The 19,074-nt window shown below is 36.9% G+C and overlaps 1 protein-coding gene across 1 annotated transcript; it reads right to left on the reverse strand.

Annotated features, from left to right (window-relative positions):
- Positions 1–5,169: 5,169 nt before the first annotated feature.
- Positions 5,170–18,990, reverse strand: LOC115210825 (mitochondrial import inner membrane translocase subunit TIM14). The gene is made up of 6 exons (XM_029779573.2): positions 18,868–18,990; positions 15,894–15,945; positions 12,776–12,852; positions 11,713–11,795; positions 7,944–8,014; positions 5,170–5,356 (listed from the first exon to the last, which is right to left on the reverse strand). Exons 1-6 carry the CDS (start codon positions 18,868–18,870, stop codon positions 5,289–5,291), a joined length of 354 nt encoding a protein of 117 aa, XP_029635433.1. The 5' UTR covers positions 18,871–18,990; the 3' UTR covers positions 5,170–5,288.
- Positions 18,991–19,074: the final 84 nt, after the last annotated feature.

The following is a 19,074-nucleotide window of genomic DNA, read 5'->3' on the forward strand; positions in this document are numbered from 1 at the left end:
GAAAACAGCACATTCGCTGCCTCTTCCCCTTATCTTGATCGAGTTCTGTCTTATGGCTAATGAAAATATTACCCCAACACCTTTTTTTTTTTTTTTTTTTTTACGGAGGTCTAGGCCCAACGAGGAATAGCAATGTCTTCAAGAAAGTACTTAGGCGGATACCAGAAATGCCAACTCAAAGAAAAGCAATATAACGAAATTTCTAAATGTCAAAAACTATCAAACTATTTTACAAAATATAAGTTTTACGTCTCTAAAAGTTTGTCATTACCTGCAACTGAAACAAGCCATGCAAGCACCAGTGAAGTCAATGAAAGTGCACAAAGCACGAGTGCTTTGTTTAGCAATAATCAACCTACTGTTGACACTTTTGGTGCAGATGATGATCCGCCGCACGGGACGGGACCATCGGATAGTTTTTGTTCCTTTGTGTTTGAGCGCACGTGACTTAGCTCTGACAAGGCACACTTCATGCTTCGCCTCGGAGAAATGGTGGAGGTGTCATTCCCACTGCTAGTACATCGGTCGCAATGCCTTTACTAATCGTCTCTTGAGGTTGCTCACTAGTTCTGTCTCAAATCTATTTCTGCTACTAGTTCTTTGTTAAACGCTAACGATTCTGCTCTAATCGCCCTCTTCAGCGCCGCACCATTGATTGTTGACGATTATCCTAATCAACTGTCGTTTAACTAATTAGCTACTCCAGTCTCCATCATCTTGTTTTCCCAAATGACTCAAAATAAATATTAAAGTATATCCCACTGGAACGGGAGTAGTTCTGAACCAAATATTACCACAGTGACCCAGATAATTTTGATAATGAAATTATAACAAAATTAATTCCTGTACGGGACCCTCAACAGGCCGAAATGATGGAGAAGACGCAATACTTACAGAGCTCAAGTTACCCTGTCTTGATCATATTATTTTTTTGCTTGTTTCAGTCATCTGACTGCTGTCATGCAGGAGTATCGCCTTAAAATGTTTTAGTTGGAGAAATTGGCCCCAGAATTTATTCTTTGTAAGCCTAGTATTTATTCTATCGGTTTCTTGTGCCGAACTGGTAAATTACGGGGTGTAAACACACCAGCATCGGTTGTCAAGCGATGGCAGACAGAGGCAACACACATAAATACACACGCGCGCGCGCGCGCGACCGGCTTCTTCCAGTTTCCGTCTACCAAATCTACTCACAAGGCTTTGCTCGGGCCGAGGCTATAGTAGAAGACATTTGCCCAAGGTGCCACGCAGTGGGACTGAAACCGGAACTATGTGGTTGGGGAGCAAGCTTCTTATCACACAGCCACGCCTGCGCCTATGGCGATAATAATAATAATAATAATAATAATAATAATAATAATAATAATAATAATAATAATAATAATAATAACAATAATAATAATAATAATCGTTTCTAATAAAGGCACAAAACCTGAAATTTTGAGGGAGGGGACTAAACAATTACATCGACCCTAGTAATAAATGGTTTACATCGCATGTTTTTCGAATTCTTTGTACATTTGAGCAAAGCTCAATTAGAGGCTCTTGATGTTGTCTGATGCAAGAAAAAAAAATGTAGATATTTCGAGAACGAATCACTGACAAAAAGCAACCTTTCGTCGTAAAATGATCTGATGTAGTTGACATGTATTCGTTGCCAAAATCCAGATGTTTTTGGCCATTAGTTATAATCTTTTCTGGTGCATTGGTAACTGGTCGAGATATTGGACAATTGCAGCTATATCAGATACCAGATGCTTAACAATCGCAGCTATACCAGATTGCATTTTTGGCCCGTAGCAGTTCCTAAAACTCATTTGTTTCATTCGGGTCATGACTCAATGATCTTCATGCAGTTTAATCAGAATTTCATTCCGTAATATTTTCTCAATAATTACTCTACGAAAATTGGACTGCAAAATTAATTAAATTTCCGTGCTAATTAATTGGGTCACGTTTTATCCAGTTTTCTTCTAAATGTTCGTCTTCAATATTTAGTTTTCCCGACAAACTATAATCGACGAATTATTTCGAGTAATATCGATTTCAGACTTCCTGGTTGATTCTATTTCTTTAGTGGCAACCATGATTCCATCTAGACTTTAATCAATGCTTTGGTGTATTTCAATTTCAGATAGAAGGATTTTTATGCCTTTCGCCAAAATCGCAATCAGATCTCATCTGCGGTCTTGATAATGTATTTGTAATTTTTATGTTGCTTCGAAACTTTATATCTTACAGTATAATTTGTACGATGTCACTAACGTCGTCTAACGCTGCAGTTGTTGAGATGTTGGTACCGGTTCATTTTTATCCTATGGTTGTGATCGGTGATTAATTCAGAATTTCGTCCCTAATTATAAGTAGACAATTTCTCTTCGCGAACATCACCGTTGATGTGCATTCAGTGTTTCAGATGTATGCATCAATGAACGTTCAACTGTCTTTTTACGTTGTAGCTAAACTAATCCACAGAACTGGCCCTAAACTTGCTAGCTCTCATAACATACTTTATTTTTATATTCCCTTTAATTTCGGAGATCCCAAATGCAGAATGTAACGTTCTTAAGCACTTGACAGCTCAAGTAACTGCTCAAATTTCCAAGACTTTAAAACGACCATGCTGATCCTACATTGACCAATGACTCAGATACTACCAAAATTTTCATATGAATGGTATGTTCATTTTCGTACAGTATAAGTGCTATATCGATTCTCGAAGAAAATGCTAATGCTTCATTTTCATTCTTTGAAATAGGTAATTTTTAAAGCTGAATTTGTATTTTTCCGGATTATCTTTGTGCCAGATAATCACCAAGGCTTGTTGATGAAAATAAAAATCACATTTTACTTTACGTCATTTCAAACTCACTGTCCAAATGATGATATCATTCATATACGATGCACAATACTTAATTCTAGATAACATTTGATCGGCAAGACGTTGAAATATAAATAGAGGTGTAAAATCAAGAATGGTATTCGTTGTCAATTCCTAGGATCGATAAGTGTGTCGCGTTGAAATGTATGCCCGTTACCAAATGTCGTGGATTCAATAAATGTATTGTTGTGTCGGCTGCGTGTTATTCCATAGTGAACAGACGCAAACATAACAGTATATTTTTATTACAAGATTTATTGAAAATTTCTGATGATTGCTGACTGAGAATGTAAGAAGCAGTATCGAACCTCGATGTAACAAATATATATAGTAATGATTGGTTATGCTCAAGAAGCAGGAAAGAGCTGGTCTGCAATTACGAAGAATTTCTTTCATTTCTAGCCGGATTCAGCAAAGGAAGACTTGGTATTTGTTTGGTAAGAGGTGAGATGTGTGTTCTCCGTAGCTCTCTCAAACCTTTGCGATTGATCTGGTTTGCTTGTGGGGAAGGTTGAGAATGTGTTATCTGGTGACGGTCTCAAACATCTGCGACTGTTCTTGACGGGCTTTCGCCTAAATTCTAAGAAGAGCGCGCGAAATTCAAGGACATTGCAGATGATGTTCATATGGCGTAGTATCCCTGCAATCAGGACATATCGTATGACTTGAGCGTGATCTCCGAGAGTCTCGGACCTGACAACCGAGGATTTTAAGATCGATTCTAAATCTCACTATAGGCGTAATTTTAATTTTTTCTGTTGATTCAGTCTGTAAATATACGTTTTGTAAATCGATTGCACTGAATTTTTTTCTGCTCTTTAGTTTCTGGAATAGTTCATATCTCGGCATTGGGTAGTGATCATTATTTCGTTTGTCGATAAAGTATCAGACAACTACTAAGTCCAATATATCGATTATAGTCCACCTCTGTAGTTGAAGCCATAGACTAACGTGAATATTCAATATTTAGTACAAAAATCATGACAATTATATGAAGAAATAGTCTGTGGAAAGTATTTGACAAAATTGTTTAAAAACAAAATATAGCATTGACAAATTGAAATAGTAATTTCTGACTTAGGTACAAAGCCAGTAATTTCAAGGGGAAAGATTTGGTTGATAACACTGACCTCAATACTTGACTGATACTTTATTTTACTGACCTCAAAAGAAGAGAGACAAAATCGACTGTGGCAGGATTTGAACTCAGAATATAAAGAGCTAGAGCAAGTGCCACAAAGCATGTTTTCCAATGCTTATAAGAATTGTTTTTGACTTAGGCAATAAATAGGCAAGCAAATTTGAAGGTGGCAGGGAGGGATTGATACCATTGATTCCAGTACTTTATTTTATTGATCCAGAAAGGTGGAAAATAAAGTTAACCACAGTAAACTTTGAAATCAGATCATAAAGAGCTGGAAGAAATTGTGCAATTTGTTTACAAAATTTATTCCATACTCAGTCCATCATCATTTTTGACAGGTACTATGCTAGTCAGAAAAAATAATGCACATTTAATTATAGTCATAGGTGCAGACATGAATATGTGGTAAAGAAGCTTGCTTCCCAACCATATAATTTTGGGTTCAGTCTCACTGCACATCACCTTCTCTTAAAAGCAACCAGCACACTCTGTAAAAATGGATGGTGTTAGGAAGGGCATCCAGCCATAGAAACCATGTTAAATCAGCTCTGGTAAAACCGTCCAATCCAGGCCAGCATAGACAATGGATGTTAAACGATGATGATTATGATGATGAATCTCCCCTGTCATATGTCCAAAGATGGTCAAAGCTAGAAATCTTTGGATTTTGTGCTAACATTGAAGGATCAATCTGTTGGAATGTTTTTATTTAGTAATTATGTAGCAAACAGACTGTATATTTAAAAATCAAAACCATTTTAAATAGATTTGGAGTAACACCTTGAAGAATGTTTAGTTGACTAAATCAACCCCAGTACTAATTCTTTTAAGTCCAATACTTATTCTATCAGTCTCTTTTCCCAAACTGCTAAGTTATGGGGATGTAAACATACCAACAACAGTTGTCATGCGAGGGACAAACACAGGCACAAAGACACACATATAGATGTATACCAAATCCACCCACAAGGTTTGGGTTGGTCAGAAGCTACAGTAGAAGACACTTGTCCAAGTTGCTGCACAGTGGAATTCACATGGTTGGGAAGCAAGCTTCTTACCACACAGCCATGCCTCCGCCAGTTTAAAATCTTTACATTTTTTACTTAGTCTGTTGTCAGCTAATTTATAAGCATTTAAAACAATCAAAATAAAAAGTTTTTAATTAAAAAAATATTTATTTCTACAGAGTATGAATAAAAAACATCACTGTAACAGTTGGGAAATAATTTCCAAAATGTCAAATATTTCTTGTTATTAAGTTACTTAGTTTTTATTATTTTCTAAATAGTCTTTAGCTTCATTGATTTTAGCTGCTAAATATGGAGATCCACCTGAAAATAAACACAAATCAAAGAAAAGTTTACAACATATCCATATTACAATATAATGATGAAAGAATAATTTATGATGGAAGTAGTAATGTGTCAATGCATTAGGAAAATATACTTTGCATTGAGGCAAACATAGTAATAAAAGAATATTAAATATAGTATCAAAATTAACTGGAAGTGCTGTATCTCAAATTTCACATAACTATCAATAGCGGTTTTATTCTCTGTTCCTTTGAATGGCATCATTGGCTAAGAATAAAGTTTTTAAAAGTGAAACTTTTCATTGGTAAAAGCAACAGTCTAAGGAACCAGTAACCAAAAACCATCTACTACTTGAATAGTTTGTTGGAAATTGCAGAGAGATTCTATTTCTTTATTGCCAGAAGTGAGATGCAACTTAGCAGGAAAGTATGAATAAAGGAGACTGAGAATCTGCAGTATCATGAGAAAAACAAGTTCTTAAGGATAGCTAGTCTTTAACTTCCCTGTTATAACCTGAAAAACTATAATAAACAGTAGATGGCTAAGAATTGAACTCGAATGGACACCTACTTGTGTGCAAATTCATTGCTGACCTTGTTGCTAAGGTTCTCCAAAGGCATTCATCTATACATTGTTTTCTTAGCAACCTCCAGACTACAGAATGTCATACTAAAAGGCCTTCACAAGGTTAATGAATGCTTACTATAGTGGTATGCTATAAAGAAATTCTCTTGTAATTGTCTTACTGAGAAGTGGGTATCAGTGGTACTCTATTCAAGCACAAACCTGAACTGCAAACTCATCAAAGCTAATTTTCCTCTTAATTAGTTATATACCACTTTCTAGAACATCTCCTTTGACCATGTAGTAAGTGATAATGAAACTGCTACACCAGTCAGTGGAAATGATCACTTCCTGCTTGACTTGATTGACTTCGTGAATGAGTGAATGACTAGTGCATATCCTACTTTGCTTGATATTTTCAGCATCTCAGAGACTATCTCTGATAGTCAAGCTGCTTTTCATGCCTTTATAACCTTATCAACCATATATATAGCTGGTGCTACTTCTGAAACTACTTCTTGAATCTCTTCATTGGATTCTTCTTATAGTAGTATTTCCATATCACCTTCTTGGCACAAGAGAAGGCAAATGCACTGCTACCATTGCATACACACTTCTTACCTATGATGTCTTAATCCATATTAACACATTGCTTTGAAATCTAGAATGCCTTATTCCTCTATAAAATCAGCAAACTTTCTACTTTTCTCCTTGATAAGTCTACTTGACATCTAGCCATTCTTTTAGCTACCTGACATTGTTCCTGGTTCTCCCCTTTTATTCCTGATTTGTCTCTTAGCTTTTATGGCTCTCATTAACATACTACTACTACCACTATGTCACATTCCATTTGACTGGAATCTTGCTCTACCTACAGATCCAGTCTGTGGCCTGCAGTAAGTTGCCTTATCTGTTTTGCAAGCCTCTATCTCCTCTTCTTTCAAGACAGAGATATTACATAGTACATTTCTGAACTTTTATTCAGCTTCCATTCTTTCCTTCTACAGATTGTCTTGTACCTCTTGGTTCAACTAGATCTTACTCTGGTCTCATAAATACCTAGACTTTATTAGGTGGTACATTCTTCATCAAGAAAAGAGTTTGTATTCACAGCCGGCTGTCTATTAGGTTTTCTGGTTAGTACAAAGTCTTTCTAGTTTGTTTGTTTGGAGTGGTAGAGGTACATGATCAACCAATTCCAAAGAGCAAAAGCCATTACAGAGGAGACAATATGTCTGTGCATTAATAGGCTAAAGTGCATCTGTGACAATCAGTTGGGTGGCCCTTCTCTAGATGTGACCCAAGGTATCAATGTAGAAGCAGCACAGCCCCAGATGTGGGAGCAGTACTCAACTGTGGGCATTACTCAAGTCTCCTGGAACGTCAGTAGCTGTTGGGGACTGAAATATCTTCAGGCCTTTAGAAGGGCTAGTCTTTAGAGATGTAGTTCTAACTGTATGAAGGATGTACTTTTGCCAGGAAAGATCCTTGGTAGTAGTGAGGTCCAACATTTGAAGTAAGTGTGAAGGCTCTAATGTTTAGAAAGGGTATGGTGTGGTAGTGTTTCCTTGATATGCATAATGCTCAAGTTTTTTTGTTGTTAATAGGGACAAGGTTGCTATGGCCTCAATCAATGCATGTCTGACAAGTTGTATTAAGGTTGCATGTGGATAATTCATGGATAACGAACCTTAAGTAGAAATGAAGGATTGTGTAATCTGTGTGCGAGGGGGTGCAAAGAAAGTATTGATGTATAAAGGATAGAGGGAGAAAGTGACAGAACAGAACTGAGAAATATCAGACTTGATGGAGAAGGGGGCTGAAAAAGCACCATCAACATATGCCACGATAGTATGATCTGTTAGAAAGCTGCAGATCCAGGAAATGATAGATAAGAGCCATAGGTGGGAGGAAGTTTTGATAGGAGACTTGCATGCCAGATATGGTTGAAAGCTTTCCTGAATATAATAAATGCTTCTTGTATAGAAGCATAAAGTGCATATTTGATGTTCAAGGTCCCCAGAAAGTAGAGAAGACTTACCTCTGTCTGGATGGTTTAAAAGCATAATTCTTTTGTGGGCTTCTTTAAGTTTAGATTTACTCACAGATGGGCTAAAATAGAAAATAGAAAGAATTTACTAATCTTACTGTGTTTTCTTTAAACCAAGCAATTCTTTAAGTATATAAAGAAAACAAGGTACAGATTATACTTCACACACATACTCGTTTACATACATAAGAAATTTACATAGAAGTTTGGACTGATGCCTTGTGAGTAAATTTGGAAAATGGAACCTGCAAGAAGCTCATTATAAGCGTGTGTGTTGAATGGTGATATTGTACAGCATTGTTTGTTACAGGTTGAGTGACAGCAGTAACAATTTCATTCCTTGGAGGCATTATAACTGATTGCTTTACACTTTCAAACACCCCTGGAATCAAAAATCCCTTATTTATATGTTTTACAATCAGGTTAAATCTATATATAACTATAGCTGTATCCCTACAGGCGTTATATATCAACACAAAGATGCAGATATGGTTGTGAGATGTAGGTATGGCTGTGAAGTGCAGGCATGGTTGTATGGTTCAAAAGTTTGCGTCCCAATCATGTGGTTTCAGGTTCAGTTCCACGGTGTCACCATGGGCTGGTGTTTTCTTCCAACCAAAGCCATGTGATTAAATTTGGTAGGCAGAAACTGAAAGAAGTTTGTTATATGTGTGTGTGTGTGTGTGTGTGTGGTCCTGACATCATGAGATGGTCATAAATAAGTACCACCATCATACAAGAGATGTTGCTTGTTTGTAATCCTCTATGAAAAATATGTGTGGCTATGGGGAAATCTTATCTTGCTTGGAAACAGGTGAGTGTTGACAACAGAAAGGACATCTAGTCATAGAAAATGTCACAATGAATTCCATCTGAGTCATGTATGCAAGGAAAAGTGGGCATTAAAATGATCAGATACAATATTTTCTACTCAAGAAGACAGAATATCTTCTCAATTAGACCTACAGCACAGAGATATTTAATTAAATGCATATATATAACATGTCTTAGTATGGTCTGGAACTACAGCATGGCACAGAGTGAGGGCTCAGGAAGTTCCTACAGTGAAGATATGCAAGGTAGTCTGATTCCTTAAAATTCGTAGAGAGAGAGAGAAAACATAGTCGCGGTAATACATCATAAAGTACTGACTATGATTGTCTGATTAGCAGTTTTTGCTTGGTGTTTATAGAAGTGATAGTGATCCAATGACATTGTTGCAGTAATATTCTAGAGAACTAAGGTGGCAAGCTGGCAGAAACGTTAGCATGCTGGGCAAAATGCTAAGCAGTATTTTGTCCTGAGTTCAAATTCCACTAAAGTTGACTTTGTCTTTCATCCCTTCGGGGGTTGATCTAATCCACTGACCCTCTACAAAAATTTCAGGCTTTGTGCCTAAAGTAGAAAAGAATATTCTAGAGAACAGCTGAGATAATTTCAAATCATAGAAGCTGAAAGATATGCAAGCAAAGAGTGAAAAGTATTCAAACTGATTCCACCCAGAAAGTACACTGAATGCCAAATGTTTTCTAAATTTTCTTTTACATCTCTTATGTAAGTAAACTATCATATTCATCATCATCATCGTCCATTTTCCATGCTGGCATGGGTTGGACGGTTTGACTGAGGTCTGGAGAGCCAGGCTCCAATCTGATCTGGCAATGTTTCTACAGCTGGATGCCCTTCTTAATGCCAACCACTCTGAGATAGGAGTGGGTGCTTTTTACGTGCCACACAGTCTTGCATTCCAAAATACTTCAGTTCTTTGGTTCTCACGTTGCTGAACATTGGCAAACTTCTTTTCTGCTACTCCCTTGGCTATATATACCTGTCTCTTAGCTTCCCTTTTGGCTATCTGACACATTCTCCTGCTACCCCAACTCTTCCAGGCATTCCAAGCCTGTTTCTTTGCTCTAATAGCCCTGTCTACAGTATTGTTCCACCACCATGTTACCCTAGGTCAGGAAGGGACTTTGCAGGAATTCCCAGCTGTCTTCTATGTCACAGAACTGTAGCTCCTCCTCCCTATCATCAAATTTCTCAGTAAGGATATCCCTAAACTCTGACCATATGAAGGGTTCCTAAGCTTCCAAGTCCTTCTTTTCCAGATTGGTCTGCTTTTTGGCATCCTTCTGGCTTGAGTCTAAAGTCACTAATAACTAGTCTATGTTGGGGGGTACATTCTTCACCAGGGAGGGTCTTTGTATTTAAGAGCAACCATGCACCCCGCTGTCTGGTGAGAATGAAATTGATCTGGTTAGCAGATTGATAGGTTATCAGATGGTTAGATGGCTTCCTGAAGTTGGTGTTGCAGATCAATAGGTTATTTGCATCACAGAACTCCAGGAGCCTAGTTTCCTCTTCATTTCATGGCCCCCATGTACACCATGGAAGATACCAGAATGCAGTCTGACATGCCCATTAAAATCTCCACCCACAACGATGAGATCATTGTCACTCATCTTTGAGGTAGCTTGCAGAGGAATATAAAACAATCCTTCTGTTCATTTGGTAGGTCTGCTTGTGGGGCATAGGCAGAGAAAACCATTCAGCAAGACTCGCCTGAGTTTAAGTACTCTATCGCACACTCTCACTACCTTTATGACCTTATCCACCCATTTCTCTGCTAGAAGTATGCCCACATCCCCTATTCCATCGCTATTACCTTCCTAGAAGAGTTTATACCTATGTGCTTTGCCTGTGAGGACTCTGGCTGAAGCTCCTCTCCATCTTACCTCTTGTACGCAACATACATCAACATGTCTCTGTTCAAGCATCTCTACAATCTTGCTAGACCTATCTTTCAATGTGCCTACATTTAGAGTGCCAACTCTGAAAACTGAGAAAGAGATATGGGAGATAACACAGGAAGGAGAGATGTTATTCAGTACCCGAAGAGAACATTTGGTAACAGGCATGATGATATTTGTTCTTGCTTTTAACGTACTGTCATTCAAATATGTTAGAGTTGTTAAGGTTGTTACCTCGGGGCGGGGGTGGGAGGTGGAATGAGGAAGCATTGTATATGAAAGTATTTGGGGCATTGTAAATATAAGTGTCATGAGCCTTGTGGGTGAAGCAGTATTGATGCTGCAGAGATGTGTAAATAAATAAAAAAAAAAATAAATAAATAAGTAAGAGTGAGAGAGAAAGAGATTTCCGGTATTGGTGGTGGGTGTGGGAAAGGGTGGGTGCAACCACTGACATAAAAGGTCATTTTAAGGGCTAGAGCAAACAAGAAGGAGTTATACATGTAGCCAAGAAACAAGGTCAGACATTGTAGAGTTAGAACAAACAAGAAAGAATTATTTTGGAGAATAGATGAGTTTGAATGAATGAGGCAATTAAAAACAAGGGAGATTCTTAGCTTAGCTGTGCATATTTTCGAGTGTCATCAGCTGCCAAAACACATGGAATAAACTATGGCACAGGGGTAGCAACTTCAGGGGAGGAGGTAAGTTGATTACATCGACCCCAGTACTCAACTGGTACTTATTTTATGAAGCCTGGAAGGATGAAAGGTAAAGTCGACTGTGGCAGAATTTGAACTCAGAATGTAAAGACAGATGAAATGCTGCTAAGCATTCTGCCTGGTGTGCTTATGAGTCTGCTACTTTGCCACTTTTAAATAAGTAATGATATTAGATCTCTAAATTACACTAAATTATGAGCAATCTAGAATGAAAAATAATATGCAATGTAAAATAAGGAGCATGCATACCATCATTCTCATAAACAAAACTGATGATTACAAACTGACCTGACACCAAGAATTAATCCAGCTTCTCGTTTGGACATTTTGGGTTCAAAACCACCTTTGTAATATTTGTTATAGGTAAATGCCTGAACAAAAAGAAAGTTGCTTATTAGAATAAAAATTAACATTGTTATTCATAATACAGGACAGTAAAATAATTATTAACAAACTGTTTGTTTTCTCTCTCCCTCAAAAGACAAAGATATATATATCTTTGTCTTTTGAGTTACTTGATAATTTTACTAATGCCAGTATCATATAAAAAAAAAGCATTCAGAACACTCTGTAAAGTGGTTGGCATTAGGAAGAATATTCAGTCATAGAAACTATGCCAAAGAAGACTTTGGAGTTTGATGCAATCTTCCAGCTTGTATGATCCTGTCAAACTATTCAAGCAATGCCAACCAGGAACGTAGATAATTATCAATGATAATGATGATTAAAAATATATCACCATCATTTAATGTCTATCTTATATGCTGAAAATGGCTAGATAGTTCAAATGGAAATGACAAGCCAGAGGACTGTACCAGGCTCCACTATCTGCTTAGTCATAGTTTTTATGACTGAATGCTCTTCCCAACACCAGTCACTTTACAGAGTGTACTGGGTTTTCTTTTTTTGCAGCATTTGCACTATAATGTCACCAATAACTTACAAGAACAATTCAACTAAGCAGAGGTGTTGTATTGAGGGAGGTGGCTTTATACCAGGTGTTGAGAGATTACATTCAATACATAAGTACATAAGTACATAAACATACAGTAGCAAAGAAAACACTTTCTCTTCACATGTGTCTCTGAAAACTGGTTAAAGATTAATAAAAACACATTTGGAAGGATAGGGTTCCAGCCAAATGAATTAACTCCAGTATATTACTGGTGTTTATGTAATGAATGCCAGAAGCACCCAAGTAAATTTCAGCAGAGCTTGAAATCAGAAGGTAGAGTGATGCAATTAAATACCACAAGGCATTTAAGTTACCACTCTGCTATCTCACAAACTTAATAACAATAATAATAAAAACATAAAATATGAAGATACCAGTAAGAAGCTAAATACTTACAGATGTTGATGGTAAAGAATCTATTTGTTTTTTTAAAGTTTCTCCTGCAACTTTGCCATAACGAAGAGCATAGCGACCTGTAAAAAGAATGAATATTCACACATGATGCACTGATGGACATTATGAGAACTGTATTTTTCAAGTATAATAACCAACATTAATAATCACTGTTGATAGGTTCATCAGAGTCTTTTACCCTCTGTCTGTCCTGTATATCACATATGGTGCACAGGATATATAAAGGAAAGCTTTATATAACTCAGAATGTATGAAACAAGGGCTAACTAATAGTTTGAAAACAAGCATGAATGTTTAGGACAAACTTATGAAAATGCTTTGAACTGGAAAAGGGTTAATATTAAAAATATTTTTAACACCTAACAGGTACATCATTTGTGTTTTCTTGAATTCATTCCTCTTAAACTATTCATCATCTGCCAGCCTTTTAATGTCTATATAGCTGATGCAGTCATCTCAACATCATCATCATTGTTGTTTAATGTCTGCTTTCCATGATGGCATGGGTTGGATGGTTTGACTGAGGACTGGTAAGCCAGGAGTCTAGCCCAGGCTCCAATCAGATCAGGCAAGGTTTCTACAGCTGGATGCCCTTCCTAACACTGACCACTTTGAGAGCAAAGTGGATGCTTTTTACATGCCATCAGCACGGGGACCAGTCAGGTGGCACTAGTATTGACCACACATGAATGGTGCTTTTTTACGTCAGGTGGCACTGGTATTGGCCACAACTACGATTTCACTTGACTCAACAGGTCTTCTCAAGCACAGCATATTGCTCAACGAGTGAAGGTTACTTTTAAATGGGCCAGTTATGTGACACTGGCATTGGCTAGCACATCTTGATGCAATACTTTATATCCAACAATAACTTTAAAAGTAAATATGTTTAGGAGTCCAATATAGTTAACAAAACTGGTATTTATCTCCAGTTTAATGGTTATTAAAGCTGATGATTCAATCTAGATGTATTCTGCCTCAATACATAATGTCAACAATAAAATTTGAACACAAAATCTGTAAGCTTGTAGTTGAATAGCATATCAATTTAACTACTTTGCCTTAACCTAATAAGAATTATATCATGTAACAGATCTTAATTTCTCTATTTTGAATAAACCATCACAACAGATATTTTTACTGCTGGCTGAATTAATCTATTTAATATTCTTTAAATATTGGGTAATTGTCACATCATATAACAGTCACCTGTTATATTGTCTACATCAGTATTTCCCAAACTTTTTGCGCCAAATTGCAATATTGCCCACCTATGAGCCAAAAAATGCTCCATAATAATTAATGATTGTATTATAAAGGAAAAGAATAAAGCTTTTTAATGAGAACCATGTGTTTCGTGCAATGCAGCTAGTGCAGATACATTCGGTTTCAAACTTGTCGACTTTAGCCACAAGTCTCCTCAGTGTATCACATCCAGTGCAATTCTTTTATGGGAAAATAAAGTTCCAACATGGTTAAAACCAGATTCAACCAGGTATAAGGTAGGGAAGGCAAGCAAAAGTAATTTCATTATGATGATATTGCATTGTGGTGTCATTGTCATTTTGTAATCCTATCAATTCCTCCTGAACATCATCCTCGCAATCGACTGCACTGACCTCAAATGGACTGCTATACCAATTTAGAATATTCAGCATAATAACATCTTGAAATCATTCCACCATGTTATCGAGCAATGATTGTAAATAGTTACGATATATAGTTAAATCCGCATCAATCAATTCATCTTTCAAAGAATCAATTTGTGGAAATTGATGGATTTACGTTTTGAAATGTTAGTCGTAAACAACACCAATTTCGAAATGAGGGTAGTGATAAATAATTTACAATCAACAAGAGTTTTTCTGTTTCCTTGCAGTAATTTATTCAAATCATTTAATTTTGTGAATATATCACAAAGAAAAAGGATATCACACCTTGCAGCCATCAATGAAGCGGATAGTGGAGTATCTTCAAAGAAAAAGATATTATATAAAACAGTTCAACAAAGCGTAAAACACAGTTTCCTTTTGATAGCCACCGCACTTTGGTATGGTATAAGAGTTTAGTATGGTCCTCATCATTCTCAGACAGAGTTGATGGAAAATTCAATCAGACAAGGGACTGGATTTCAATTTGTTCACAGTCTTGATAACTAACTGTAGCAAAATATTTATAACTAAAGAAAAAATTTTCATTTAGAAGTCACTATATTTAAAATATTAATGTCAACATCTGTCCAAATTCTTGGGCAGTTATTGTTATAACTACCCAAGTCTAGTAAAATAGACTTCTAAATATTTTTTTATCATCATCATCATTTAACATTTGCTTTCTATGCTGGCATAGATCAGACGGTTTCACAGGATTCAGTGAGCCACAGGACTGCACTGAGCACCAGTGTCAGCTTTGGCATGTTTCCTATGGCTAGCCAAAGCTGACACTGGAGCTCAGCATGACCCTGCAGCTTGGTGGATCCTGTGGAACCATCCAACCCATGCCAGCATGGAAAGCAAACATTAAAGAATGATGATGATGATGAAATGAAAGTCTGTGGTACTAAGAGATTAATATATTTATTCCTGTTTTCCCCACTCTCACACATGCATGTACATTATGCATGTACTCCTTCAGTTTACAACATAGCTTTGTACCTCAAACTAAGGGATATAACTTTGGAAGCCTTCGCGTTTATATTTATTGGAGGTGAGGAGCATGATCATAATTTCCTCGGTTTTACAGAAAGCCAAGTAGTTTGTTTTCACCCTTGGCCTTCAGCAAAAAGAGCCTAGCTATACATTTCCAATCAATTATATCTTACGATTGTTTGGGCATGCCTTTTGCTTAGGGAAGTCTGATTCTGCATGAATTATTTGCTAAATATGCTTAGTCACCTGGTTCTTCATTTAAAACATTGTACTAAAATTATACTAATCTATTACTTTAAATTGAGTGTGCTCTTTTTTTTTCTGACTTAAGAACTTTCCTTGGGCAGTTATTTTTCAATACACACACACACACACATATTTGTGTCAACATGCTGTCTTAAAGATTGCATGTTGGAAATTACACCATACACATATACATATAAAAGTATTACCTGCAAATCCAACGATAGTACAGCCAATTCCAACAAGAATGAGGTTACTAGCCTATGAAGTATGAATAAAAACAATGAATAATATCACAGAGAGAAATCCATAAAATGTTCATAATGTATACAAAAAAAAAGACAAAATAAAAACAAGGTGGAAAAAAGAAAAAGGAGAGTAAAAAGAAAACATCAATGCAACACCAAGTGCTTCAATTGGTCGCACACCACAAGTGTGAATGAAACCTATTGAAGCAAGCCAGCACGCTTGCAGCATTACCATGGGCAATGACAAGGCTAAGGTGTTGGAAAAGCAATGCACCATCACAGGCATCACCTGATACCTTGTTGAGGTAAGCTGCTATCGATGACAAGAACTTCATGGTTAGTGGCCCAGTCTCTCCAAATGTCTCAAATGCTACAGGTTGGAAGAGATAGTTCACTGCCAGGTGATGACTCATAGCAAAAGTGTGTCTGTCCTCAGTTTCTAACTGCCCATTCACTGAATTTTCCCCTATTCAGCTAGGAGTGGGTACTAAGCTAGGTTTTGAAGCTGATGCTCATGCCACTTGGGCTTTCACAAACTTGCCCTCTGAGTTCCCAAAGGTCATCCCCAAACTAGACCTTAGGAACGCCTTTAATTCTATCAGTCGGGATGTCATCCTCCATGCAGTAAGGGAGAATTCCCCACAACTTTATCACTTTGCTTGGCAAACCTACTGGGAGTCCGCCTACCTCTCCTTTGATGGCCACCTTATCCCATCTGTCTCTGGAGTCCAGCAAGGTGACCCACTTGATCCTGCCCTATTCACATTGGGTATTGATGATGTTACCAAGACAGAAGCCAACCTTGAATTAAATGTCTGGTATCTCAATGATGCTTGTTTGGGAGTCCCTCCTGATAAGCTGCTTGCAACTGCAAGGATAATGATTGAGGAACTTGGTCATAAGGGCCTTAGCGTTAACAACTCCAAATGAGAGCTCGGGTTCTTCAACCATCCAGCTTCATTTGAGCAGTCTATTAAACTATTTATTGACTTCCTCCCCTCTATTGCAGTTCCTCCTTCATCAGCGTGATGCTCCCTTGGAGCCCAATTACTGACCAAACTTTTAACTTCATCTTTCAGTCCAAAATGGTTAACCTTCAATAACTTTTTAAAAAACCTTGAGGTAATTGAGCTCCACCAAGGATATTTTTAAACTTAGGAATTACTTGTCAATTCTTAAGCTATTGAATTTTCTGAGAGTTAGTCCCTCTATAGCTTCACATCGTCTTTTCAATGCTTCGATGACCTAATCTTCAGGAAACTTGAATGCTTGGTCAATGTCAAACTCTCCCCAGAGTCCCATGACCAGGCTACTTTGCCCAAACGTTTTGGGGATCTAGATCTGTGCAAATGCTCGTCTCTATCTCTTCCCAGTTTTCTTTCCTCCATCCATACTTGCTCCCCTTTAGTAGGCAACATCTCTCCAACATGGACTAATTCCAACAGGGAGATGGATGAAGCTCTGTTACAGTGCAGAGAGCTGGGTTTGTCAGTTCCTGTTACAGTTGAGGAAAGACAGAAGTAGATAATATGGGACAATCTGCATTCAGGTGCCACTTTCAACTCTCTCCTTGATCAATCTGATGAATTTTCAAGGTGTCACATACTTCTAGCTAGTGCAAAATTCTCGGGACTGGATTGATGCCCTGCCTATGACCAACATTGGAGGTCTACTCAGTCTAGATGAACTCCACATCTGCATCACACTCAGAGTGGGAGCTGACGTCTGCAGGGGACTGAGATGTCGCTGTGGTAGGCACTTGGACCCCACAGGTCTTCACGGTCTGTTTTGCAGCCTAAATGCTGGTCGCTTCACTTGTCACACTGAGCTAAACCTAATCATTAAGGCTCAGATTAATATCCCCTCAGTTCTGGGGCTGATGGGGAGCAGGGAGGTATTTTAAAACGATTAATAGTCTGCCTATATAGCTTTACCTTCATTATATTGTATGGGGTTTTCCTATTCAATATAAATCTACAGTAGACTTGCGATATATAAAAAAATTTTTAAATACCCATATTTGCAAATAACAGTGGGTAACATACGTTTAGAGATACGTGCATGCGAATTTTTTTTTTTAAAGCGGATAAAATATAATTTATAATTATATAACTGTCGATTTATGAGGCATAAGGGCAATTTCCAACTCAAGTAAAAGTTAATGGGAGATAAACTGCATCTATAAAACTATCGGACTGAAATAAATGCACTGCACTAATATTGCACTGGTGATTGATGTCCAAGTTCCTTAAGAAAGGTGAAAAAACTGGATATTAGGAGACATTTATGTTGGTTCACGGTAATTTTGGAACAGCTACAAACGCACATTAAATTGTTAATAACACTAACAATCATTATGACGACAATCGGTTTTATTATTACGCAAGCTGGAATAGTGACAGGAAGCATGGATCAAATAATAGTTTATAGTTAATCATATAATTTACATCTATAGTGAAATGTTTAAACCTTCGAATAAAGAATCAAATTTCTAGATTTGATGATGGTTTATGCAACTTAATCGTTTCTTCGGATTCTACTATTTTAAACAATTAAACACTTGTGCTTCATCGCCACATGACTGACACAGTCTAACAATTTCAACTTCATCCACGAGTTTGGTGCTGCATTATTCGAAATTTATATTCAGCACGACGTTTTACCGTAGAGCTAATAAACTAATTATATATATATATATATATATATATATATTATATATATATATATATATATATATCTTTGTAAATGAATGTTATTTAATAGCGTTTTCTCTCATTAATATTTGTGGAACTTGATATGTAACTAGAAATCGGAAACAATAAAAGTTAATGAATGATCAAACACGAAGTAGGAAATATTCGATAATCATAATTTTACATATGAAATACTCCTGTCACTCGAACTAAATAAATGAATTAACTTTTCAAATGCTCACCATATTTTATGACTAATACACCTGCCCTGTTGGAGAAAGAAGCCGACTTAATGTCGAATTGAATGTTGCGTGACCTCTAAGACTCACCTTCGACTGTCGTGATTTACTAACATTTTTGCGTAAATTATATTACTACTTATTTATTATATGAATATTTATTTGGCTAGTTTATAAAAATATTATTACAATCTTATTATGCTGTTGATC

The sequence above is a fragment of the Octopus sinensis genome, linkage group LG4 (genome assembly GCF_006345805.1).
Source record: "Octopus sinensis linkage group LG4, ASM634580v1, whole genome shotgun sequence".
In the NCBI taxonomy this organism is placed as follows: Eukaryota; Metazoa; Mollusca; class Cephalopoda; order Octopoda; family Octopodidae; genus Octopus; species Octopus sinensis.